Here is a 25987-nt window from a genome sequence, read left to right on the forward strand (position 1 = left end):
CAAAAATTCTTGCCTTAAATCCTCGTAATGTGGCGCATGTGCCTCGTTGGACGGAGAACCTGTTATCGTTGGGGAGTGATCGCCTATCAACCGCCGAGTTGTGGAGACATGGCACCCATGCACCCCGTCAAGTATCGCCGATGTTGGTGAAGACTGTAGGGCCTGGTCAAGGGCGGAGCCAGCCCAGTGGGTCACCCCGGGCTGCCTGTGTACACTGTAGCAAATGTGTACAGTAAGCTGTTACAGTATACAATGTGTTTGGGCCTCACGCCCCAAGCCTGGGCCCTGGATCTGCCCCTGGGCCTGGTAGAACCGGGGCTCTTTGCACGAGTGCCGCTTCTAGAACTCCTAGCTCGCCTCACCCAACTCTTTTGACCTTGGATGGCTTGTATGCCCAATTGTCCGGGAACAAGTCATATGGAGGGGTTAAGATCCTTTGGTCGGTGAACACCTTATTAGCTAGGTTCCTAGCACCGAGGGACCAATCCTTCTCCGGCAAATTGTTATGAGATTGTAAGGTTTCAGCTTGCAGCATTTGGTAGTATATCTATACCTACACTTTGAGGCTTGGGGTTTGGTTAGGAATTGGCTCCAAGTTGTACACATCGACACCGCCACTTGGGCGTTGGAGAGGTCCACAAAAGATTGGTGGATCAATATGTCCGAAGCAACATTCCGAACAGGAGTGCGGTGGCATCCATGACCATGTTCATGAGTTGGATTTGAAAGGAATGTGAGGGTCTTCCGATCCGTCCCTCTGACAATTCTCATGGAAGGGATAAAAAACGAGGCAAGACTTTAAGTCATCGCGGGTGCAAAGCGTTTGGGTCAACTCAAGCGGGAGAGTAGTGGCCCTTTTTGTAAGCGGTGTATTGTAACCTCAGCTCTCTATTTCTCCCTTACCTAAGGATGAGGCAAAGCTTATGCCTCTGATTTTTTTTAAAAAAAACTAAAGATGCCACGTTTGTACTTGGATAATGAAAATAGCTACCTAGCTTTCTACCCTAGATAAATTTGATACAACAAATAAAGTTCACCTACTTGTTTAACGCATCAATTATTACCACCCCTGCCTTTCTATCTCCATATATCAGACTGATCCAGCAGTGAGTAACACAACTCATGTAGTGAAGCAAGTAAAGCAGCAGATAGCTTTGTGGTCTTTTGGTGGTCCTTTTTTATGTCTTTTCACCCAAGTTTCACATCTTTCAAGGAGAAAGCGGCAAAGAGCGTACTACTAGAATTCTACTCCCTCCATTCCCAAATAATTGTCTTTCTAGCCATCTCAAATGAACTACAACATACGGATGTATGTAGACATGTTTTAGAGTGTAGATTCACTCATTTTGCTCCGTATGTAGTCACTTGTTGAAATCTCTAGAAAGACAATTATTTAGGAACGGAGGGAGTATGCAGGAGTGTATCCATACCTTGGGGATGAGCGGCATTGGGGAAATGAATCCACCATCATGAACCTCTTGCACGACATCTGCAACATGTCCCTTGAAGTATACATGTATTGTCCAATCTTTTTGATCGTTCTCGACTTTTGGTTCTACTAGTTAGTGCATAAAACGTAAGCCAATGGGTCCTAGATTCAAGTCTCGACTTAAATTATTTAAACAAAAAATTGCTTTGCCTTCTTCTGAATCTGACAAATTTAAGAACAAGGCATGACCTTGACATCACCATCTTGAAATGTAGAGACACATGCTTAAAATGCTCATCTGTGAACCGCGTCAGGTTTCAGTCTGTTTGGAATATATATAAGGTGGAGCACCATATTATCAAAAAAAAATCATTTGTGCTGGTCAATTTATCGAAGCACTTGAGTTCTTGTGCTCTAATACTTGTATAAGGTGGAGCACCTTCTTATCGAAGTAATTAATCATTTGTGCTGGTCAATTTATTGAAGCACTTGAGTTCTTGTGCTCTAATACTTATATTCCTTAATCCATCTTTTGTGCACGGCTTCTTTCCTCTTCCGTAATCTAATTGTTGTGTATATAGACCAAGGTATCACAAGTTCACAGAGAGTGGGGAAGAATGATAGTTTTCTGCTACTACTTTATAATGAAGCATGGAGAGACTGATTACATGTTTAACCAGCAGTTTGGCAAACTTGGAAGGATGTGAAAATTAACAGAAATATGACAGAGATGGGTCATGAATGAAATCCTCATTTAGCACTTCAGCTCTTGTTCACGTTCATGTGGATATCTACTTGAAGCGGAGAAACTGTACTCCCTCCGTCCCAAAATAAGTGTCACAGATTAAGTACAAAGTTGTACTAAATTAACGACACTTATTTTAGAGTGGAGGGAGTATTCAAGAACATGGAATTAACAAAGGAGCACTTTATCCTCCTTTCTTTTACTGCCAACTCCACCAATTAGAGTCGATAATTTTACAGTTGTCTGGAATAAATACCAAGACCTCAACGCTGATGAACTTACTGATTTCTCACAGAGGTCGTAAAAATTCCAGATTTATGTCACAACTAATTATTGTGCTTGGATAAATGGACACAGAATTGTAACTCCTGCGTAGCCTCTCCTGTCTGTCCTCTATCAGATGAAATGCTACATGCCTTACCATCTGCAGTTCTGAACTGCCGTCACGAGTTGACGTGCTTGTCCAGAAATGCATTTGCCAGATTGCTGAAGCTGCTGTTGACGGCTCCAGCTGCAGAATAGTCTCTTATGATCCTAAGTACATCCGGTTTCAATATCTCATTCTTTGTCGACGGGTTGCATAAGTAGTACAAGGCTCCAAGTGCGTAATTCACCTGCAGGCAACCAATCAAATGGAAATGTTGGATATGTTGAAGTGAGAACATATAGTGACATAAAGACTGATACGTATGCAATGAAGATAATGGATGAAACAGAGAGACAAGCGACTGAGGGTGTCCTGGCTAAATATCCTCAATTCACATGTCTCCTCTCCTTTAGCCCTACTTCCCGAAGTAACCTTTATTTTAGACATCACCCAAAGTAGCCTAATCGATCAAGAGGAAATTTACATGCAAGGAAACAATCAGAAAAAAAATACTCTTCAAAACAAAGAAGACCTATACTGTTATGATTGCAGTTCATAGGTTCAGAAACACTCACTGTATTCTTAACTGGGCTAGATAAGCATTGTACAACCAACGGGATTCCACCACATTGAGTAATAACAGAAGCATTTGCTGGATCTGCATGATAAATTCAAAATAAGATGACCGCGTCGAAAAAATATGTTTGATAGACACATTGAATAAGTACCTTGCATGCTTCACAATAATAAAAAATTCCGTAGAATTCAAGACATTAGATTGCTCACCAACACATGAATTACATATTCCACCAACGCCGAACTCAACAAGCCTTTCATTTGGTTCCGTAATGCAGTCCAAGAACAACTCGAGAATATTCAGCTGAGAGAACAGAACATATATACCGTCTCATTGAATAGGAAAGTACCAGAACAGTGCTACCAAAAAAATGCAGCAATTGACCGAAACAAAAGGCATGTGGAATCATCAACCTGGCGCATAAAGGCATAGTTATAAGGGTCATATGCAAAATTTGACAGGTTTGCAACAATTCTCTCCTTGTACCCTGAAACAAAAATAAATAAATTGATGAATTTGGTGAGCACATAATATGATAAATAACACTGAAGCTGTGGCGTTTCACCGACAAAGTAGAGCTATCTTCATACCATATGATAATTCCCAAACCTTTGCTGTGCTATCTAGTCGACGACATCACTAGAGAGCCCATGCGTCAACCTTACAACCCCTTTTGTCTAGCTTAGAATCTATTGTGCATCTTTTCCTTGGTGCCGTTTGGAACTTCACTAGTACTTCACTAAGTTGTTTGTTTTGGCCCCTATACAATTGTCTTTACTGAGCGGCGACGAAATTCAGTTTCGCAGCACAATCTGCTGACAACGATTTCTACCATAATTCTAACTGAACTCAGCTTCTGTTTTCAGCTCCACCAAAACCAATACACCGAATTCTAGTACAAAAACACAGAAATTTGACTCCGGTGCAAGCCTAAGAAAGAAGAACGAATCAGCCAACAGATTTTTACCTTCATCCGTGGAGTCCTGGAACTGGGTCACAAGATCCTGAGGAAATTCGTGATTACGGGTACGTTAACAAGTTAGAACAATCGCGGGAGGAATTGGGAGACCCCGGGCAATCCCCGACCGAGAAGGCGGGAAGGGGGCAAACCTGAAGGTACTGGTCTCTCGGGGTACCGCCGCGGCCAGTGCGCTCGACCTGGCGCTGCGCGTTCGTGAACATCTCCTCTCCGCGGTCCCTTTCCTCCTGCCAGCTGCCTCCGGCGTGCGCGGTCGCTCGCCGTCGCCGGCGACGCACTTTTATTTTAGCGTAGACGATTCCTCACGGCAGTCAACGCTGCGCAATGTGCTGCTGCTTGCAGATGCAGCGGCGGCCGAGGCAGAGGAGGGGCGGGAGGGACAGAGGAGGCGCGGGGGAGGAGGTGGACCGGGAGGAGGCCGCGGAGCGAGGCGCGGCGGCGAGCTGGGGGGCGGGGTGAGGGGAGGCGCGGCAGCGACTGGAGGGCCGGTGAGGCGTGGCGCGGCACGCCGCGGGGAGGGACGGGAAAGGGCGGCGCCTCTCAAACGAGATCGTCTCGCGTAGCTATTTCTCCGTCAGAGGGACGTCGGACGCCGCTGGCCGTGCATCACGTATCCGACGGCGACCATTATTTTTTTCGAGCACAAGGCGACCAAAGACGGTGACCTCGTTCACTCCAGAGGCCACGAAGACCAGCAGCCCATACGGCCCATCATCTATCGCTCTCGCTGGGTGCCCGGCCTCATGTGCATTCGATGAACAGTAAAACCTAAAAAACATAGCAGAAAACATAAAAAATCTGATTTATATTTTTGTCTTTTTTGCCATGAGCTTCTCAGATGTTCAAGTTTCATCAAATTTTGCACGGACATCACGCACAACAGCATCTTGCACATTTTTTTTTCATGATTTTACTATCCATCCCCTAAGCCCGGATGTAAATTAGCAACGTCCAATAGCGTGGCTCCTATTTGGCGTGTAGGCCGATGTATAGCGACCTAGCGCATACACCCTCTGTATGTCTTGCGGTAATGATTCTTCTGAAATTATGAACCCCTCACCACCCCTCCTCGCGCGTATGAGTCGCCCCATTTTGTTTTTTGTTCCCACCGTTTATGAGAGGGTTCTAGAACCTTCTATGAACCGGTTTTTTCTTTTTCTTTTGTTTCTTTTTTCTGGGTTTTCACTCATTTTTTCTTTTTTATATATTTTCTCTTTTTTTTCATGTTTGTTTTTTTCTTTTCTAGACTGGGCGCTAGGTCGCCGATCCAGTTTTACTAGGACTGCCAAGATATAGGTGGACAATGCAAGGAAGGAGCATAGCTTGCCTGCACCGATTTTATAGGGCACCGGCAACAATGTCTCGATGCATCTGGTCTCATCCCTAAAAATAACACAAAGTTCTTCTTGTGCAATATATTTACCTATCGTGTATAAATTCATTGCTGTGATTTAGTAGTACAAGGTAATTTTATAAGATGTGACACTAATTTTCATATTTAAGTCTGAGATAGCTCACTACGTGTGCCAGGTGGTGATAAAAATGTGACATTTCCTGTCAGTGATAGATCAAGATTTACTTCCTCCGTTTCAAATTATTCATCGTAAAAATGGATGTATCTAGAACTAAAATACATCTAGATACATCCATACCCGCGACAAGTAATTCGGAACGGAGGAAGTAGATTCTACTTCTACGGTTCCGAATTATTTGTCGCAAAAATGAATGTTTAGATGTTTAGATCCATTTTCGCGACTTTCTGCGACAAATAATTTAGGGCAGAGGGAGTATTTAGCTAGTTTTTTGTCAGAACTATCACTATTTAGCTAGTTGTTAGTAAAAAAAATATCTCCCTAAACTGAGCACCCACCACCCAGTGTAATAAATTCCCTAAAAGAAACTTCGAAAATATCATGAGGGTATGACCCGCCAAGACCAGCACGCGGGCGCGCAGCGCCATGGGATTGGGTGTCGGGTCGGTTGGCCAATGTTCATGCATGATGAGCGTCCATGTCGTTCCGTCCCGGCGTCGCATTCGCCTCGCCGTAAAGCTCACGGCTCCGTCCCTACCAACAGCGACACCGACGCCCGACGCCGACGACCCACCACCCTCCGCCTCGCCTCGCCCCACTCCGCCCCGTGCCCGTACCCATGCGCGCGCGCGTGAGCCACACCTAAAAGCCCATCGATCCCATCCACCCCATGGTCGCCGCGGCGGATGCATACGCTGGCCATGGCCGCGCGCCGCCTCCTCAGCGCCCTCGACGTCCGCGCCTCGCACCTGCCGAGGCCTCCTCCGCCGCCGCCTTCACCGGCCCAGCAGGGGGCGTCCTTCCCCATGCTGCTCCCGGTCTTCCTCCTCTTCGTCCTCCTGCTCTGCTTCCTCTCCATCTTCCTCCTCCGCGACCTCCTCCGCTTCTTCTCCCTCTGGCTCCGCCGCCGCCGCCGCCTCCAGTCCAGCGACGCGGACGCCGCCACGGGCGAAGAAGGCGAGCCCGCGCCCGCGCCGCGCAAGCCGGCGGGCCTGGACCCCGCCGTCATCGCCTCGTTCCCCACGGTGCGGTTCGAGGCCGACGCCGCCGGCTCCGCGGCGCCGGCGGAGTGCGCGGTCTGCCTGTCCGAGTTCGCGCCCGGCGACGCCGTCCGGCCGCTCACCGTCTGCCGCCACGCCTTCCACGCCGCGTGCATCGACTCGTGGCTCGGCGCGCACACCACGTGTCTGGTCTGCCGCACCGACCTCGACGCGCCGCCCAACGAGGAGATCGCCTTCGCCGAAGAACACGGACACAGTGGCCTCACTGCAGCGGCGGTCCACGAGGCCACTGGACACCGGACAACGTCATCACCTCCGGCAACTGACCACCGGTAACCAACGGTCGCCGGCCACGCAACACTGAGTGGCGATCCGGTGTGTCGCGTTCTCCAAATTTTGTTGAATCCTTTTTAGTACTAGTAGTTGGTAGGAATTGGTAGCTTAGGTACGTTCATGCATGGGACGTGTGTATATACCGAAATATTTCCAAATAAATGTAAGCGTGGATATTTTTCACTTACCACTGTGATTACATTGTTCATTGCAACTATTTAGAAGATGAACAGGGGACTGAACGGCTGCTGGACCTGAGTAAACACTAAGCAAGTCTGTTCTAAACCTAGCACATGGGCAATTTTATTACACTATCAAAGATGCTAATGAGATTCCTTCAGAATTATGCATAACAGCACAAGTAATATGGCACTTTTGCACATGGAGAAACTTGGGTTCCTGATATTATCAACGATTTTGCTAAAGCACATCTAAATGTGCCCTAAGTATTGCACATCTAAGTCTAGTATCAATGCATTACACCAGTACCAGGCAAGGAATACCTTTCGAGAAAGGGGAAAACATTGTTAATATACAGTCGTACGACATTATTCTCAGATCACACAAATTATCATATATGAAGTTGATTTTTGTACAAACCACAATATCACAATTCACACGTATACAGAGTTGTGTGCATAATCACAATTCACACGTATACACGCAAACGGGGCGGATAAAAAAAGGTATGTTTTCCTTCTTAACATGCAAAGCAACGCCGAGGTGCTTTGATTCAGACTTCAGAGGCACACCACTGCTTATTTATCAACACTGCTACAACACTCGCTCGCGCTAGAGGATTTGTTGATCGAGAGAGTGATTCCACCCTCTTCATGAAGGAACACCGCCTCTGCTTGAGTTCTTCGTTATTAAAGATCTGTAGAAGCTCATGAACCTCACAGTGAATTCTGCAATTGCAAAGTATAGTCATTTTACACCACAGTTCATGATTGATTGAATGAACCAGTTTTTTTTTTTTTGGCTTGTACCTTCAATCTTTATGAAGCATTGGATGGCTTCCCCTTGGTCCGGGCCTTCAACAGCGAAACCTTCTATATTGATAGCTCTTTTGTCAGAAATTGTGTCCTGAGATTTGTATTCTTTGCACTGCTCGTTCTGAAACAAGCAAGCAATATATATTAGCGCACACTTACACAGTAGACTAGTTCACAAATAGAAAATAACCTACTCCCTCCGATCCAAAATAAGTGTCACAGTTTTGAACTGAGGTTAGTTCAAAACCGCGTCACTTTATTACGGATGGGAAGTAGTATCACTTAATATGCGCGCAGTCCAGCTTAAGAAAAAGGAATGCTTGTAGACGGGCTCACTTGGTTCAACTCCAGTGCCAGTTCATCGATGCTATTCTGAAAATCTTCATCCCTGTCCCTTTTCAGTTCATTAACCAAGTGCTGCATCACAAAGCAAAAGGGAAAATCACAAACAGTAATGAGCTCTGACAAAAATGAACCTCGGCCAGACTCTTGGAATCACAAAGAACACATAAACACAAGGTAAAGTAGAGCTTACACAGAAAATGAAATAAGGTGACACATTATGTTCAATCATTTTTCTGATCTTCCGCCGAATGAGATACAGCCTGTGTAAAGGTCATTCAGCAAAATTTATGTTTTCATTCTGAAGTTCAAAAAAGAAGCTCGCGCGTACTGAATTGCAAACCATCATAGTGAAAGGGATAGCTTACTGCTTTGGACTTGGCTCCTCCATGATTTTTTTGGCAACATCATAAATTTCCTCCTCCCATCCAGTCAAAATGGGCTGGTCTTTCGTGAATGGATAGCTGTGTTGGTTAAGAGAGTTGTTTATGAATATGGAAAGCCCTATGATTCAGTACCCATGGTGGTAGTTATAACAATGCGAACAGACAGTTATAAGCAAGCATGCTGATGAGGATGAAACTTTTGTGGTATGATGGCTACAACAGAAACAACACACCTTGATGGATCAGTTGACTTCTACTCAAAATGAATATTGTACCTCTGGCACATTGCAGTTTCAAAATGGACTGCTATTATGGCATTTCTACAATCTGAATATGAAATGAATGAGGAAATCATTCCATGTGCTTACTTTGCTTTCCATGTAGCTTCAAAAGAGCGTATTGCCTGTCGGAGATTATTACTCGCGCTAGCTGCAATTCTACTGGCAAGTCCACGAGGCAAATCTATGCCTTCTTGTGTAGCAATGAACTCTAGAACCTTGATTATCTAAGAGAAATTCTGTATTCATCAAACTGTCCAGCACTGGAGAGAAGACAAATCATTCATACAGACCTAGTATGTACCTCATCAAATGAAGGTGGTTTAAGTCGGACAACCTTGCATAAATGTTCAACGGCATCAAGGTTTGAAGAACTGGAGCAGCTGAAAATAATTTTGTTGCAACCTGCATACCTCCCCAAAAACCAACCGACATAATGCTGAAGATCAGACGAAAGCCTATCAGCATCATGGACCACAATCACTGCATATATGAACCACTGACGCTTTAATATGTCATTTCACATCAACGAAGAATAGGCAGCTGTTCAAAATCCTGTGTTGATTAACAACAGTACCGCCAAAAGGAGAGGCAGAGATGTGTTAGAATGTACCTTTGCAGTTAGCATGATCGCAAATCAAGTCCGGTGGTGGGATTGACTCATTCAACAAAGTAGTTATGACATACTTCTCATAGCCATGTAAATCAGCCAAGTTTACCTCCACGTGATGATCTGAAATCTTCACTTTAACATCAATGTGTTTGGCGATTTCTCCCTACATCAAACAGTTCACCAGAAAGAAGGTACAGAATAAATTAAATTTTATAATCTACTTAAGAATATTATCCTCTTCACGGTAATAAGGTTACTGATGAAACAGAAAATGCGCCATTACAAGTTGCAATTCATACCTTCAGCTCGATTCTCTTTGTGATTTCCTCTATCTGTGAAATGGCAATACAAATAAGGTATTCGCGAGTTTCAAGCACTCAGGTTTACCTCAGGATAAAAAGTAAATAGTAATTTGTTCAAAGGCTGGCTACAGTGACCTTGAGATTATCAGGACCAAAAGCATCTCTTAAAAGGGCCAGCACCATGCTTCTCTTCCCGACAGCCTGCGCCCCTTCAAATATGAAATGGTTGCATTGGCGTTCAGTCACCTGGATGCAGCAGTTATCACAAAATTCAGTCTCAAATCCCAATTCAGCATGTCATCACAGTGTGCCTATCATCAGTTCATCACTCCATTCTAGTGCTTAGCTACAGTTTTACAGTGACGAAGGAATTCAAAGCAGTGGTAATTTCGTGTAAGATTAAAGTGGGAGGGTGTGTGGCAACCATCCGGTGGAGCTCATCGGCGACGGCCTTGTTGCATATGAATTCCCCGAGCACACTGGGCCGGTACCTGTCCGCCCACACGTACTGATCCTCCGCCGCCGCTGTTGATTCCACTGACAGCTGCGGAGAGTCCACCTGCGGCGACTTCGGCTTGCGCGAAACCCTCACCCAGATGTTTGCTCCTCTCCCGACGGTGGTGGCGGTATCGCTTCTCCAGTTGCTCGCAAGGCTGGCAACCACTTCGGTGGCCGCCACGGCACTGGCTTGGGACACCGGCGGCGTCGGCTCTCTTCCGACGGCGGCGGCGTCCTCTCTCTCCCTCAAAGGCCTCCTGGCAGCGACTCTCTCCGCGTCTGCCTGGTCTAGGCGTGCCGGTACCTGGGTTGACGTGGGCGGCGTCGACGCCGACGACGGCCGAGGCCGCGGGGGCGTCGACACTGACGACCGCCGAGGCAGCGGGGGCGTCCGGGTGGGGGTGGCGGCGGTGCTCTTAGGGACGCAGGCGGCGCCGAAGCGGTGGAGCACGCGGTTGACGAGATTGGAGCGCGGCTGCGGCGGCCTGCCGCAGCCCGGGAGGAGGTGCACGGCGCGGCGCCTGGCCTCGCGGCGGCGGTCGTCGGCGAAGGCCGCGGAGAGGGTGCGGCCAGTCGGGGAAGCGGGCCAGGCGGTCGGGGATGCGGGTGGCGGGGTCTCGATCGCCATGGGGGGTCTGACGGGGACAGACGGGGACGCGGCGATGTGGGTGCATTGGCGTGAGGTGACGGGAGGAAGCAGGTGAAGGGAATCGGGAGGCGCCGGCGCGACCTCGCCGAGGAAGGGGGGAAGCTGGCGGGGGAATCAAGGTGCAGCATTATGCCGCGGCGGAAGGATCATTCCGTTTGATTAAGCTAGAGCTTTGTTGGTTAAATATTCCCGGTGTCACCTGTCCATCCATCATGGTCGCAGTCGTGGGCTTGGCCGGCCGGCCGCCGTGGGTTGGCTATGGCTAACCGACGGCGACGCTAGACTGGACAACGAGAGAGAAAAATGAGCAGCTCTTTTCTGGCGCTGGAAATGGTTCGGTGGGCTGAATGGTGTTGCTGTTTGGGTGTGGTGGCAGTATATCTTCTGGGCTGGTAGCTACTCCCTCTTTACCTAAAATAAATGTGGCAGTTTTGATTTAAGGTTGTCTTTATTAAACTGACAAGCTTGTTCAAAAAAAAATTAAACTGACAAGATATTATAATCTGACTGAATGGTTCTAATCAGAAATTTAGGAATTACATCAAAGCATGTAAAAAAAATGCTAAGAGCTTCATTAGCGCAACGGTGCGCCGCCCAGTTTGCTTCACAACGAATCCAAAGAAGCCTCAAACCGAAAAGACTCGGACATCTGCTTGATTTTCTTATCATATGTGTATCATTGACCCGGAGGGCACCCGAGTCATGCCACGGGTCAACTAGAGTAGAGCAATCCATCTGCACAATGACCCTTTAGTCTCTCATTCTCATAGTTGCATCAATAACGGAATATCAATGCCCTTATGCTGACTTGTATCTGCCTCAATAAAGGTACAACGGTGACCCGTAAAGACATAGCTGTAACAACTCGAGACTGACGCTCCAGTTGCCTTTCATGTTTTCATGATAGCCGCGTTCATTATTTGTTTGTTGCATTCATCATCGCATCATTTGCATTGTGTCGGTACTCTGTTGTCGTCTTTTTTCAAAATTTACATCCGTTCGTAGTTGTCGATTCTCCTCGTTGCCTTGCATTGACCATTCCGAGACCAACCACGCGCCCGCGGCACACATTTTGAGACCAACAACATTTTTTCACATTATATTACCATTTTCAAAAATCATGAACATATTTTTTGCAACCTGTGAAACATTTTTAAAATGGCATGCACATGTTTTTGAATGGTAGCAAACCTTTTTATAAACTTATATAAACATTTGTTACATTGTATAAACATGTTTTTCAATACAATGTTTTTTAAAAAAACAATGGACATTTTAAAAAATGTCATGACAGTTTTATGGATGGTAAAAACTATTTTCTAGTCACATTTTTTTGCATTTTATAAACACTTTTATAAAATATCACAATCATTTTTTAAACTGTGAACATTTTTTAAAATTTCACGGACAGTTTTAGATGGTATGAAATATTTTTTAACTAAGCGAGAACGTAGGTGGCTACATTGTTTAAACATTTTTGTATAATACCATGATCGTTTTCTTAACATGTGAATAATTTTTAAATGTCAGGAACAAATTTTGAATGATACAAATATTTTTTAAACAGTACAAATAAATGTTTTACACCGTGTCAAGTGTTTTATAATGCACCGTGTGCATTTTAAAAATTCAAATAAATTAATTTTCTAAGTATACGTAATTAGAATATTTTTAAATATATTTAACAAACTAATGTTCATGCTCATGTGTGCATGCGTGATTATGGGCTAACCTATTTAGGATGAGGGGATACGCCTTCTCGCTATAAGCGAGAGGTGGTCTTATGTGGCGGCTTTAGCGCTAGATCTCCTCCTTGTCGCTCACGCGAAGGCTTACTGGGCCTGGCCCAACAAAGGGTGCGCTTGGGACGCTGTTCGCTAGGGATCCTAATGGCCATACCTACAGACAATTATGCTCAAGATGGGATTCCGAAAAAGATGGGTAAGTATTATCATGAGTTTGGTGACTACTGTAAAAAAAATTGTCCATTTTAATAGTAAGAAGTTTGAGGAGTTTAAACTGCAAGAGAAATCAGATAAGGGGACCCAATATTCCCGTACTTGTTTTTGTTAGCAACAGGGCCTATCGTGCCTCCTAAAATCAAAAATGGGTCACCCATTTTGAATGGTTTGCAAATGGCACCATCAGTGCCACTAGTAAATCATCTTTTATTTGCTGATGACAACCTGTTGGTTATCAAAGCAAATAGTGTGAGTGCTAATGAGGTGAACCTGTTCTGGATACATACTGTCAGGCAACATGGCAACAAATAATTTATAATAAATCCTCAATCTTCTTCAGCAAAGGGGTCCTGTAGAATACCCGCAATGAGATCAAGACCATACTGCAAGTGCCAAATGAGACGCTTAACGAGAAATATTTGGGGATGTCTTCCGACATTGGTGGCTCTAAGAACGGAGCATTCAAATATCTTAAAGATCACCTATGGAGTAAGATACAGGGATGGATAGCGAACATCATGCCCACAACACGGAAGGAAGTCTTAGCGAAAGCCGTTGCACATGCAGTGCCTGTTTATTCTATATCCTGTTTTAAACTTCCACGAGGCTTATGTGAGCATTTGAACATGCTAATCAGAAAATTCTGGTGGGGAAGTAAAGAAGGCAAGTGCAAACCATACTAGGTTTCGTGGAAAACAATGACGCGACCGAAAGGCATGGGCGGACCTAGTTTCAAGGATTTTGAGCTATTCAATATGGCTATGTTGGTCAGACATGCTTGGCGCTTGTTACAATCACCGGAGTCACTTTGTGCTCGACTTCTGAAAAGCATATATCATCCCAATAGTACAATTTTGAGTGCAACTTTTGGCGGTCACCCAAGTCAGGTGTGGAGGGCATTGATAAAGGGTCATGATACTCTAAGATTGGGCCTGATTAAGCGCATTCGTAATGGTGCAACCACACGAATATGGGATGACAACTGGTTACCTAGGGTAGAGATGATGAGACCCTACGGGTGTATCACCCAAGATCCCCCTTGTTTTAGTCTCAGAACTAATTGACACTACTTCAACGTCATGGAACAAGCATAGGGTGGAAGAAGTGTTCATGCCAATGGATGTCCCTGTCATACTCGAGATACCCTTGTGTACAAGGAACATCTCTGATTTTTGGAGTCGGAGCTATGAAAACAGTGGAAATTTTTAGGTAAAACCGGCTTACAGGATGTTGGTGTCAACAAGACAGCGGAGGGAGGCGTGGCTGGAGAACATGGTTGGCCCCTCTAGCTCAGCTGCTGGTGAGAGTGCATGGAGAAACTTGTGGAAAACTCAAGTTCCGGGAAAGGTTCGTATGTTCTTGTGGCATTTATCAAAACACTTAATTCCTACAAGCGATGTAAGGGCGCAAAGACACATGTCACACTCAAGTTCTTGCGCAATGCGTGGGTCTCCAGACTCTTGGAGGCATTCGTTACTAGAGTGCACTAAATGGGCAATTTGAGCATGTGAGTCCATGTGGTGATACCCTTAATTTTGTGATGATTATATTGCCAATGCTTTTGCTCGCTTTGAGAGTTATTTTAATGAAGTTTGAAAATCACAGTTTGTCGGATCAAGGACGTGATCTATTTTATGTGACTTATCCGGATGGTGTTGATTGTATTAAACTGTTAATTTGGATTGACTTGGGTCAAGCTCAGGAAGTTTGTGCTCGCAATAGTTGCTTGTTTCCATTGTGTGCAGGTTCCAGCGAGTGCGGCGGTAGTCGACAATGAGGATGGTTGGCATAAGGCTTGAAGAGCTAAGATGTGACCATGGACGCTGTGCGGGATCGTGCGGCTCAAAGCAACGCACAAGTTTTGGACAAGGACTATATGGAGGCAAAGGAGAAGACCATGTCAAGTGAAGGTTATTTTGGTATGTTTACCAAAATCCACTAACAAGCAAACCAAGAGAGTGATTGTGGTGTTGCTTAAGAGTGGAAAATGTTATTTACAAGTGGCTAAGTAAAAATGGCTATTTCTTTTAGTGTTTTGGGCTTGGCCCATTCGGTGGCAACCATGGCCCATTCAATGGCGGTGGAAGGCTGATCCAGCCTTATATATGAGCTGCTAGGTTTTCCCTTGTGGGCACGAACAGAGGAGCCGCCGCTACGAGGAGAAAAACAGAGCAGCCGCCGCACATTTGAGATAGAGCTTCCTGTGTGGGATTTAGCCTATGTGAGAGAGGCTTGTAACTCCAGAAATCTGAGAAATAAATCCTCAAATTGTTCCCAGCCTTACTATTGTCGAGGTATGCTGTTTGTCCTTGCAAATCTCGTTTTTCTGCTGTACTAGTTTTGTCCCTGTGATTCCTTGGCTATAACGGGGTTTCCTTGATGGAAAATCATGTCTAAATTCATGTGCATCCATCCCTAGCTTTGAATCTGGTTGTTATTCATTTATTCATGGGTTCTTGAGGATGGCGCAGGAGTTTAACTTTCGTGATTTATTTTGTGCGAGTTCATACTGAGTTCTTCCCCTGTTTTTGATTCAATTTGAGGTCGCAGTAGTTTCTAGGGAAGTTCTTGTATGCGTGGTGGAAGGGAAGAGCACCTGATGTTCTCTGTCTCGCCGCCGGGAGCGACCGTCTTAGGATTCAGTTTATCCTCTTCTAGCTGTTGTGTGACTTCCAAATAGCAGAATTGCTTTGTGCAATTTTGCAGAGGTATAATCGTGGTTTTCAGTTGTTGGTAGTCTTGCAGCTCTATGCGCTACAGGTGACTAGAGTTCCTGACAAGTGAAATCAGCTCCAGGCAGTGTAGTTCTTCTCCATTGAAAAAGTTTCTGCTAGTACGTGCACGTTAAGTACTAGTGTCTTGTGCTAGTGCGTGTTACTCTTTTGGGTTAAGTAGCTCCCATTTGATTAGCCTACAACCTTGCCGTGTAACCTCTTGGTCTAATTAAGCACTAATTTTTCCAGTACACTTTTCCGGTGCTTATTATTCTTTGAGCTCTCAAGTCAAGATTTGAGTATTGTTGGACTAGTTCCAGTCTGTTTTGACAGGCATATTTTGTTTCCGCTGCGTATTCCTCTATTCCGAGCATCATAGTTTTTCCGTAACTATCATGCAAAATTGAAGAGGTTAAATTTTTTAAGGTCGTCATTCAACCCCCCTTCTGACTCCCGGCATTCGATCCTACAATTGGCATCAGAGCCCGGTCGGCTCATCTGTAGCCTTAATCAGCTCTTGAGCCATGGAGTCATTTGCGAACCCGTCGCGTCCTCCGCTGTTCTCTGGGAGTGACTAGCCGTTTTGGAAGTCTCGGATGAAAACATTTCTTGAAGCTCAAAGCTATGCAATATGGCAAATTGTTGTGCGAGATTTTGCAATACCTGCTCGTGTTGGTCCTGAGAATATAGTTGATGTTGAAAATAATTCCAAAGCTATTAACATTCTCTTGTCAGGTTTGGATAGGAGAGAGCATGAGCGTGTTGCACACCTAGACACAGCCCACAAAATTTGGTCCACTCTCATCACTTACCATGAGGGCACTAGTGAGATTAAGACAGCTCGTCAGGACATTTACAAAGCCGAGTACAACAAATTTGAGCAGTTACCTGGTGAGTCTCTAGAGGACATGTTTGGTAGGTTTGAGGTCATAGTTGGGAAATTGAGGGGTGTTGGGGTTGTGTACACTGAGTCTGAGAAAGCTAGACACATCCTAAACTCTCTTGACCCAATCTATGAGATGGGAAAGATCGCGATTCAAGAGTCCCATAAACCTGATGAGCTCACTGTAGACATGTTGTTCTCCAAGCTTAAAACTCACCAAATAGCCAGTGAAGGTAGAAACCCACCTAGGAACAGGACTCTTGCACTAGTTGGTAGTGAATGCCAAACTGCACATGGTCCCTCTAGTGTTTCTGAGTCTGGCAGTGGTCTTTCTTCTGGTTTTTCATTTGCTTGTTTGGTTTCAGTCTCTGATGAACAACTTGAATCTTTGCCTGAGGATGATCTTGCTCTTTTTGTCCGCCGTTTTTCCCGAGCTTATAAAAACGTGAGAGAAAGGAAAGGCAAACACACAAAAATCTGTTTTGAGTGTGGTGTGCAGGGGCACTACAGGTCTGATTGTCCAAATTTCAAAGATTATGGTGAAAATAGTGGTGGCAAGAACAACTATAGCAAGAACAAGTCGTTCTCTCGTCATGAAACCAAGTTCCGGCCAAAGGCTGAGAAGCATCTTCAAAAGATGGTTGCTGCAATTGCTTCGGGTCTACAATCTGCAGTAGATTTAAGTGACATCGACTCTGACCAGAGTGGTGAGGATGATCCTCCTTCTCCCAAAGGGAAGGATACAAAGAAGAAGAAGGCTGATCGGCTCACCGGCATGTGTTTTATGGCTCATGAGGCTGATGAGGAGAACGACAACACGGATGAGGTACAAATGTCTTATGATGAATTATATGCTGAGTATGTGAAAGTTGAAAATCTGTTTTTAATGCAAGCAAAGGTCCTTAAAAAATGCACGCGCACCATAAATGATAATCTTGCTCAAATTGATTCTCTCACACTAGAAATAACTACTCTGAAGGATGCTACTGCTAGTGTGCCTTCTCATGATATTGATGATTGTGCTGGATGTGATATGTTGCGTGCTGAATTAGAACTTGCTAGGAATACTCATGCTAGTATGTCACAACTGCTTGAATCTGCTAGAAATGAACTTGCTGATGTTAAATTGAGCCCTTGCTCCCTTTGTGTTGAAAATACACCTATGTATGTTCCTAAAGTTGCAGACTGTGCATGCCCAAACTGTGATAAATTAAATGCTAGAATTAAGAATCTCGAACAGACACTTTTTGATGCAGAGAATCCTCCCTCTTGTTTGAAGTGCAAATACTTTGATGATAGAGTTAAAAAGTTGAATCAAATGATCCTAGATGTGCATGCTCCTGGAAATTGTGTAAATTGTCCTAAACTCGAAGAAGAAGTTGAGGAACTAGGAGCTCATCTCAGTGAAATCTATAAGAAATATGATCTTGTTAAAGCTTGAAATTCAAAGAAACCTACTGATTCTTGTGATGCTTCTTCTAGTTCTGTTACTACTTGTACTTTCTGTACCATACTTGAGAATGATCTTGTTGCTATGCATGAAGCATTTCGGGTCAGGTTTGGCAAGGGTGTAGCAAATCCTGTGAGTGTAGATTGTGTCTCTTGTGAGGGATTAAAACTTGAGATTCAGGTCTACAAGGATAGATATGGGAGAGTTGTGAGGGTGTCCTCCTTAAAAGAGTGTTTATCGTGTGCTTCCTATGGAAAAGAAGTAGCTTACCTCAAGACGATCCTAGAAAAGCTCTCAAGTGGTGAGAAAAGATTAAACATGATTTTAGACAAGTCAAAGGTGAGTAAAGGTCTAGGAACAACCCTCCAGAACCCATAGGCATTCGAAGTGATGGAGCTATCTTGGTCCGTGAGGATGAGAGAGCGACAGTTTTTCAGTCTGGGGGACTTTTGCCCACGAGTCCAAATGACAAGGGTACTTCTCCTTCCACTGGTTCTCGTGCTGAAAAAGAGAGAATAGTTTACCAGTGCACCTATTGCCACAAGTCTAGACACCTTGCTGAGTTTTGCTTCAAAAAACTTAGAGATGAACGTAGATCTCGTGTTCATGCACTTAGGGGCATGCAACGACAGGCTCGTGCGCTGCATGTTTCTAACACACATGGTTAGAGTGAGTACCTGCATGGCTTGGGTAGGAGAGACTATTTTAAATCCAACGAGACTACTTCCAGAGCCCGATTTACTAGGGGTAGAGGTCAACAAAATTGTAGGTATCAAGATGGCCTTGCATTGCATGCTAATAACACATGTATTTCTGCTCCTGCAAAGGGAGTGACCCAGTACTGGATTAAAAAATGTTTACTTACTAATCCCAGTACTGAGTCACTTTGTTGTCGCTCTTTTGTGTAGGTTGGTTTTGAGGGTTTGGCAAACAAGTGGCTTATTGACTCTGGGTGTTCACGCCACATGACTGGTGATACTAAATGGTTCGCCTCCCTCTGCAAAGCGTCTGGTGATGAAAAGATCACTTTTGGGAATGATGCACAGGGTTGCATTGTGTCCAAAGGAACAGTGCGAGTCAACTAGAACTATCTTCTCAAGGATGTAGCCCTTGTAAGTAAGTTGAGTTATAATTTGATTTCAGTTTCACAACTTCTTGATGAGGGTTTTGAGGTTCGTTTCAAGAAATCTGCTTCTCGTGTTCTTGACTCTACTGGTGATCTTGTCTTTGGTATTTCTCGTGTTGGTAAAATCTTTGGTGCTGATTTTGGAGTGCTTTTGTCCTCTGGTCCACGATGTTTTGTCGCCTCTTTGAACATGAGCGAGTTTCAGTTGTGGCATCGTCGTTTGGGGCATGTTGGTTTTGATCATCTGACGCGAATTGGCAGCCTTGATCTTTTGCGAGGTTTGCCTAAGCTCAAAGCCACCAAGGATATTGTGTGTGCCCCATGCCGACATGGAAAGCAAGTCTCTGCTTCTCACCCTCCAATCAATCTGGTGAACACAACCAGACCCGCCCAATTGCTACATATGGACACAGTTGGTCCATCTCGGGTCCGGTCAGCTGGTGGGAAGTGGTACGTGCTTGTCATCGTAGATGATTTTTCTCGATACTCTTGGGTTTTCTTTATGGAGCATTAATCTGAAGCATTCAATCATTTTCATGATTTGGCTTTAAGGCTATTCAATGTATTTCCTGGTGAGATGAAAACTGTTCGTAGTGATAATGGTTTGGAGTTCAAAAATTCTTCCTTTGCTGATTTCCTTGCCGAGAGAGGAATTGAGCACCAATTTTCGTCTCCTCGCACGCCTCAACAAAATGGTGTTGTGGAAAGGAAAAATAGAACTCTTGTGGAGATGGCAAGGACCATGCTCGATGAATTTGGCACACCATGACGTTATTGGGCTGAAGCCATTAGTACAGCTTGCTATGTGTCAAATCATGTTTTTCTGCGGAGTTCTTTGAAAGTGACCTCTTATGAGTTGAGATTTGGTAGAAAGCCTAATATTTCTCATTTGCGGGTGTTTGGTTGCAAGTGTTTTATCCTAAAGAAGGGCCTTCTCGACAAGTTTGAGTCGCGCACTTCTGATGGTATCTTTCTTGGTTACCCTGCTCACATGAAGGGCTATCGTGTTTTAAATTTAGAATCTAACCTTGTGGTAGAGACTTGCGATGTAACTTTTGATGAGGCTAGCCCAGCTAGACCCGAGTTTTCAGGTACACCACAAGTTCCCGAAACCTTATTCGTTGAAGAAGATAATGAGGATGGTGTGGGACAAGCCCCCATATCTCTTGCACCTGCCGCAGAACCTGCTACCACTTCTGTTCCACTGGAAGATGGCCCTGTACCTAGTACTTCATCTACAACATCCGTACCCTCAACATCGATGACTCCTGATCCTACCTCCACTTCAGCTGAGGTAGAGGCTACCACGACTACTTCCTCACCTGCTTCTGACGTCCTTCAGGGATCTCTACGTCTTCATCATGCTCACCCACCAGATCTGATCATCGGCAACATCTCTGAGCGTACATTGCGCTCCAGGTCCACTCATTTATCAGACTTTGCACATACTGCATTTGTTGCATCTTTTGAGCCCCGAGATGTTAGCCATGCATTAGAAGATGAAAACTGGATAAGGGCAATGCATGAGGAGTTAGAAAACTTTGAGAGGAACAAGGTCTGGCAACTTGTAAAGCCCCCGTTTGACCAGAGTATAAATGTCATTGGAACCAAGTGGGTTTTCAAAAATAAACAGGGAGAGGGCGGCCAAGTTGTTCGCAACAAGGCTCGCCTAGTTGCTCAAGGTTATTCTCAAATTCAGGGTTTTGATTTTGACGAGACCTTTGCACCTGTTGCACGGTTGGAGGCGATACGTATTTTACTTGCTTACTCTGCTTCCAAGGGTTTTAAGTTATTTCAAATGGATGTCAAAAGTGCTTTTCTAAATGGTTTCATTGATGAAGAAGTTTATGTAAAACAGCCCCCTGGTTTTGAAAATGATAAGCTCCCAAACTATGTCTATAAATTGCAGAAAGCTCTTTATGGTCTTAAGCAAGCCCCTAGAGCTTGGTATGATAGACTCAAAGGGTTTTTGATCAAGAAAGGTTTTAAAATGGGTGAAGCTGATAAGACCTTGTTCACTCTTAGGCATCATAATGAACTACTCTTAGTGCAAATTTAAGTAGATGATATCATCTTCGGTGGATCGTCTAATGCTCTTTGTGCTAAGTTTTCCAAAGACATGAGTGATGAATTTGAGATGTCCATGATGGGTGAGCTGTCCTTCTTTCTTGGACTGCAAATCAAGCAAACAAAGCAGGGCACCTTTGTATATCAAGGCAAGTACACGAAGGACATGTTAAAGAAGTTTGGGATGAGCGATTCCAAGCCACTCCATACCCCAATGTCCACTGCCACAATACTTGATGTAGATGAAAATGGTGAGGTAGTGGACCAGCGAGAATACAGAAGCATGATTGGCTCACTACTGTACTTGACTGCAACGAGGCCAGACATACAATTTGCAGTGTGTCTGTGTGCTCGTTTTCAGGCTTCCCCAAGAGACTCCCACAAGCAAGCCGTCAAAAGCATTTTAAGGTACCTCCAAGGAACACCTGATTTTGGCCTATGGTTTTCTAGTTCTTCTGGTTTAGGAGTTAGGGGGTTCGCAGATTCAGACTTTGGTGGGTGTAGAATAGACCGCAAGAGCACTTCTGGCACTTGTCACTTTCTAGGTACTTCCCTTATTTCTTGGTCTTCTAGGAAGCAATCTAGTGTAGCACAGAGCACAGCCGAGGCAGAGTATGTAGCAGCTGCGAGCAGTTGTAGTCAGATTCTTTGGATCTCATCTATTTTACATGATTTTGGGATTTTCATTTCTTCTGTTCCACTTTTCTGCGATAACACTAGTGCGATAAGTATTGCTAAGAATCCAGTCCAACACTCTAGAACTAAACACATTGAACTGCGCTACCACTTCATAAGAGACCATGTGGAGAAAGGTGATATAGAGCTCCTGTATGTTGATACTGAGCATCAGCTTGCTGATATTTTTACCAAACCTTTGGATGTTAGTCGTTTTACTTCTTTGCGGGGAGATTTGGGGGTCGTCGGCCCCTATGGGATCTTGTGAAGGGGGAGTTTGTGTTTTTTCTTCTTCTTTTGTTCATATGTATCATATTGCACCTTGCATCATATGTAAGATACCTTTGAGCTTTGATGATTCTTTTGTTGAAGAAATGTTCATAATGAAGTTGCTCTTGGCCATGTTATGCTTATTGTCTAGCTCATCCTGTCATGGTTTGCCATATATGGATAACCCTTTGCATGCTAGTTTTAATTGGAAATGAAGTTGAACTAAATAAACATGTTGACCATATGATGAGTTCTATGCTAGTTGATCACCTTGACTTGAGATCTACTTGTGCTTTGTATTGCAACTCTGATCTATGTTCTGGCTAGCTAGTTTGGACTCCATTTGATATCACACCTGGAACCACCAGAGACTTGTTTTGCTTAGACCTATGTGGCTCGGGTCGGATATGGTCTACTGTCTTGTCAAGTCCCTAGTCTTGCTTTCATGAGTTACTTTTTATCTGCATTTTTTGTGAAGAATCACTCAAGATACCTGCTCGTGCAGGAGGTGGTATTTTGCTTGTGCCTATTCCATACTTTCTTAATCAAACCACTCAAGGTACCTGCTCGTGCAGGAGGTGCTACTTTGCTTGTGACTTAACATAAAGTCAAAATCAAATCACTCAAGGTACCTGCTCGTGCAGGAGGTGGTACTTTGCTTGTGCCTTTTCATAAAATTTCTAAGTGCATCATTTTGTGCTGACTTAATTACTCAAGGTGCCTGCTCGTGCAGGAGGTGGCACTTTGCTTGTGAGATGGTCAGCACAGCGAGAAGGTTCCATTTTTGATCGGGTGTGCCTCCTAGTCATTGGTTAGCGCTAGGTTGCAATGCCTTGCAACGTTTAGTCTCTTTTCCATGTGTTTTCCTACATAAGAACTCATCATGTGTGAAAACTGAAGTTACTAAGAACTTGAATGTCTTGCTGCATCTAGCTCAAGGATTTTCTCTATATGTCTTAGTATGACTAGATGAGCTCTTACTTATCATGGCCTAGTAGCATTTCTATCTCATGTGCTTCAACTGAATAATCTTCAATGCTCGTACAATTGCATAAATTCCACTTCATGCATACATGCTCTATCTTGATGTTTTCTCATATGCATAAATTGAGGGGGAGGGATCTCCCTTGATGCTTATAGTGCCAAAGGGGGAGAAATAGGACAGTGCATATGTTGCAAATTGAGTTTCAGTATGTACACAAGTTTAGGGGGAGTCAGGGGGAGCCATTGATATTATTATTTTTTCTCTTGGTTCTTTCCCTTGTGAACTTGTGAAAACAAGGTTGATTTCTCTCTGATGAGTTTTTGTTGAAAGTGAAGCTTTGGATCCGGGTGTTAGCTTCACTCTCCACTTTGTCCACTTGGTAATGTCTACAATTTTTTTTCTTGGGACCAAGTGTGTTTTTGCAACTTTCCTTCTCTCTGTTAAAACTAAAACTCTATTTTTTCTTGCTGAGAGTTGGGTTGGCAATATAAACATCAAGGGGGAGATTGTGAGTCCATGTGGTGATACCCTTAATTTTGTGATGATTATATTGCCAATGCTTTTGCTCGCTTTGAGAGTTATTTTAATGAAGTTTGAAAATCACAGTTTGTCGGATCAAGGACATGATCTATTTTATGTGACTTATCTGGATGGTGTTGATTGTATTAAACTGTTAATTTGGATTGACTTGGATCAAGCTCAGGAAGTTTGTGCTCGCAATAGTTGCTTGTTTCCATTGTGTGCAGGTTCCAGTGAGTGCGGCGGTAGTCGACAACGAGGATGGTTGGCATGATGTGACCATGGACGCTGTGCGGGATCGTGCGGCTCAAAGCAACGCACAAGTTTTGGACAAGGACTATATGGAGGCAAAGGAGAAGACCATGTCAAGTGAAGGTTATTTTGGTATGTTTACCAAAATCCACTAACAAGCAAACCAAGAGAGTGATTGTGGTGTTGCTTAAGAGTGGAAAATGTTATTTACAAGTGGCTAAGTAAAATGGCTATTTCTTTTAGTGTTTTGGGCTTGGCCCATTCGGTGGGAACCATGACCCATTCAATGGTGGTGGAAGGCTGATCCATCCTTTTATATGAGCTGCTAGGTTTTTCCTTGTGGGCACGAATAGAGGAGCCGCCGCTACGAGGAGAAAAACAGAGCAGCCGCCGCACATTTGAGATAGAGCTTCCTGTGTGGGATTTAGCCTATGTGAGAGAGGCTTGTAACTCCAGAAATCTGAGAAATAAATCCTCAAATTGTTCCCAGCCTTACTATTGTCGAGGTCTGTTGTTTGTCCTTGCAAATCTCGTTTTTCTGCTGTACTAATTTTGTCCCTGTGATTCCTTGGCTATAATGGGGTTTCCTTGAGTGGAAAATCATGTCTAAATTCATGTGCATCCATCCCTAGCTTTGAATCTGATTGTTATTCATTTATTCATGGGTTCTTGAGGATGGCGCAGGAGTTTATCTTTCGTGATTTATTTTGTGCGAGTTCATACTGAGTTCTTCCCCTGTTTTTGATTCAATTTAAGGTCGCAGTAGTTTCTAGGGAAGTTCTTGTATGCGTGGTGGAAGGGAAGAGCACCGGCTGTTCTCTGTCTCGCCACTGGGAGCGACCGTCTTAGGATTCAGTTTATCCTCTTCTAGCTGTTGTGTGACTTCCAAATAGCAGAATTGATTTGTGCAATTTTGCAGAGGTATAATCGTGGTTTTCAGTTGTTGCTAGTCTTGCAGCTCTATGCGCTACAGGTGACTAGAGTTCCTGACAAGTGAAATCAGCTCCAGGCAGTGTAGTTCTTCTCCATTGAAAAAGTTTCTGCTAGTACGTGCACGTTAAGTACTAGTGTCTTGTGCTAGTGCGTGTTACTCTTTTGGGTTAAGTAGCTCCCGTTTGATTAGTCTATAACCTTGCCGTGTAACCTCTTGGTCTAATTAAGCACTAATTTTTCCAGTACACTTTTCCGGTGCTTATTATTCTTTGAGCTCTCAAGTCAAGATTTGAGTATTGTTGGACTAGTTCCAGTCTGTTTTGACAGGCATATTTTGTTTCCGCTGCGTATTCCTCTATTCCGAGCATCATAGTTTTTCCGTACTATCATGCAAAATTGAAGAGGTTAAAATTTTCAAGGTGGCCATTCAACCCCCCTTCTGACTCCCGACATTCAATCCTACAGAGCGGCGAGACACAAGGCTATCAATGAAGGTATATTTCAAAGCCTGCAAACAGTACATTCCTTGATAAACAGATTCATTGACGAGCTAGATGCGATCAATGAAAACCATCCAAATCAAAGGCATGGGTCAATGGTCATGACCCAGCACATGTGTCCAAAGGCTGCACCACCGGGTTTTACAAAAATACACGTCGACATCGACGTCAGAAGGGGGAGGGGAGGAGCAGCAACAACAGTTTGCAGGGACAATACTGACGCATACTCGGGCAGTTCTGTACTCGTGATATGAGGAGTTGATGATCCACCAACACTAGAGGTGATTGCGTGCTGGGAGGCAATTGCACTAGCAGAAGATCTCCACGTCCAACATTTTATCATCGCATCAGACGCAAATAAAGTGATTGAATATATCTGCAAGGGCAGTCGAGGCAACTATGGAGCTATCATTAGCAAGATTAGACTTCAAGCAGTTTTATTTCAATATAATTTTTATTTTCGTAGGTTGTGCTTCCAATTTGGATGCACATAATTTAGCCAAGCTCTCTCTCTAGGTTAGGGGCGTCATGTCAGGCTTGGCCAACCTCATGACCTGAACTGTATCCCACAGACCGTGGTTTTGACGAATAAGAACTTGGTTTACCCCTAGAAAATCAATTGGGAC

The 25987-nt window shown here is 44.3% G+C and overlaps 2 protein-coding genes across 2 annotated transcripts; both read right to left on the reverse strand.

Moving 5' to 3' along the window:
• Nucleotides 1-2342: 2342 nt before the first annotated feature.
• On the reverse strand, nt 2343-4629 carry LOC119273051 (armadillo repeat-containing protein 7-like). The gene is made up of 6 exons (XM_037554361.1): nt 4229-4629; nt 4086-4122; nt 3532-3605; nt 3328-3421; nt 3117-3199; nt 2343-2788 (listed from the first exon to the last, which is right to left on the reverse strand). Exons 1-6 carry the CDS (start codon nt 4298-4300, stop codon nt 2618-2620), a joined length of 531 nt encoding a protein of 176 aa, XP_037410258.1. The 5' UTR covers nt 4301-4629; the 3' UTR covers nt 2343-2617.
• Nucleotides 4630-7512: 2883 nt separating this feature from the next.
• On the reverse strand, nt 7513-11358 carry LOC119289626 (replication factor C subunit 5-like). The gene is made up of 11 exons (XM_037568937.1): nt 10304-11358; nt 10015-10125; nt 9877-9909; nt 9578-9740; nt 9269-9447; nt 9055-9191; nt 8669-8764; nt 8494-8563; nt 8295-8375; nt 7953-8079; nt 7513-7871 (listed from the first exon to the last, which is right to left on the reverse strand). The coding sequence occupies exons 1-11, from the start codon at nt 11003-11005 to the stop codon at nt 7795-7797; spliced, it is 1776 nt and encodes a 591-aa protein (XP_037424834.1). The 5' UTR covers nt 11006-11358; the 3' UTR covers nt 7513-7794.
• Nucleotides 11359-25987: the final 14629 nt, after the last annotated feature.

The sequence above is a fragment of the Triticum dicoccoides genome, chromosome 1A (assembly GCF_002162155.2).
Source record: "Triticum dicoccoides isolate Atlit2015 ecotype Zavitan chromosome 1A, WEW_v2.0, whole genome shotgun sequence".
In the NCBI taxonomy this organism is placed as follows: domain Eukaryota; kingdom Viridiplantae; phylum Streptophyta; class Magnoliopsida; order Poales; family Poaceae; genus Triticum; species Triticum dicoccoides.

Bases quoted from the DNA above. Each gene is read 5' to 3' on its own strand.
- LOC119273051 (XM_037554361.1), bottom strand. From the start codon at position 4,300: ATGTTCACGAACGCGCAGCGCCAGGTCGAGCGCACTGGCCGCGGCGGT. The intron at 3,606-4,085 runs GTAAAAATCTGT...TTTTTGTTTCAG, and splicing joins CCAGGACTCCACGGATGAAG to GGTACAAGGAGAGAATTGTT. The intron at 2,789-3,116 runs GTGAGTGTTTCT...GGTTGCCTGCAG, and splicing joins CTAGCCCAGTTAAGAATACA to GTGAATTACGCACTTGGAGC.
- LOC119289626 (XM_037568937.1), bottom strand. From the start codon at position 11,005: ATGGCGATCGAGACCCCGCCACCCGCATCCCCGACCGCCTGGCCCGCT. The intron at 8,376-8,493 runs GTAAGCTCTACT...TTTGTGATGCAG, and splicing joins CACCTTATTTCATTTTCTGT to CACTTGGTTAATGAACTGAA. The intron at 8,080-8,294 runs GTGAGCCCGTCT...TGCTTGTTTCAG, and splicing joins TGGCACTGGAGTTGAACCAA to AACGAGCAGTGCAAAGAATA.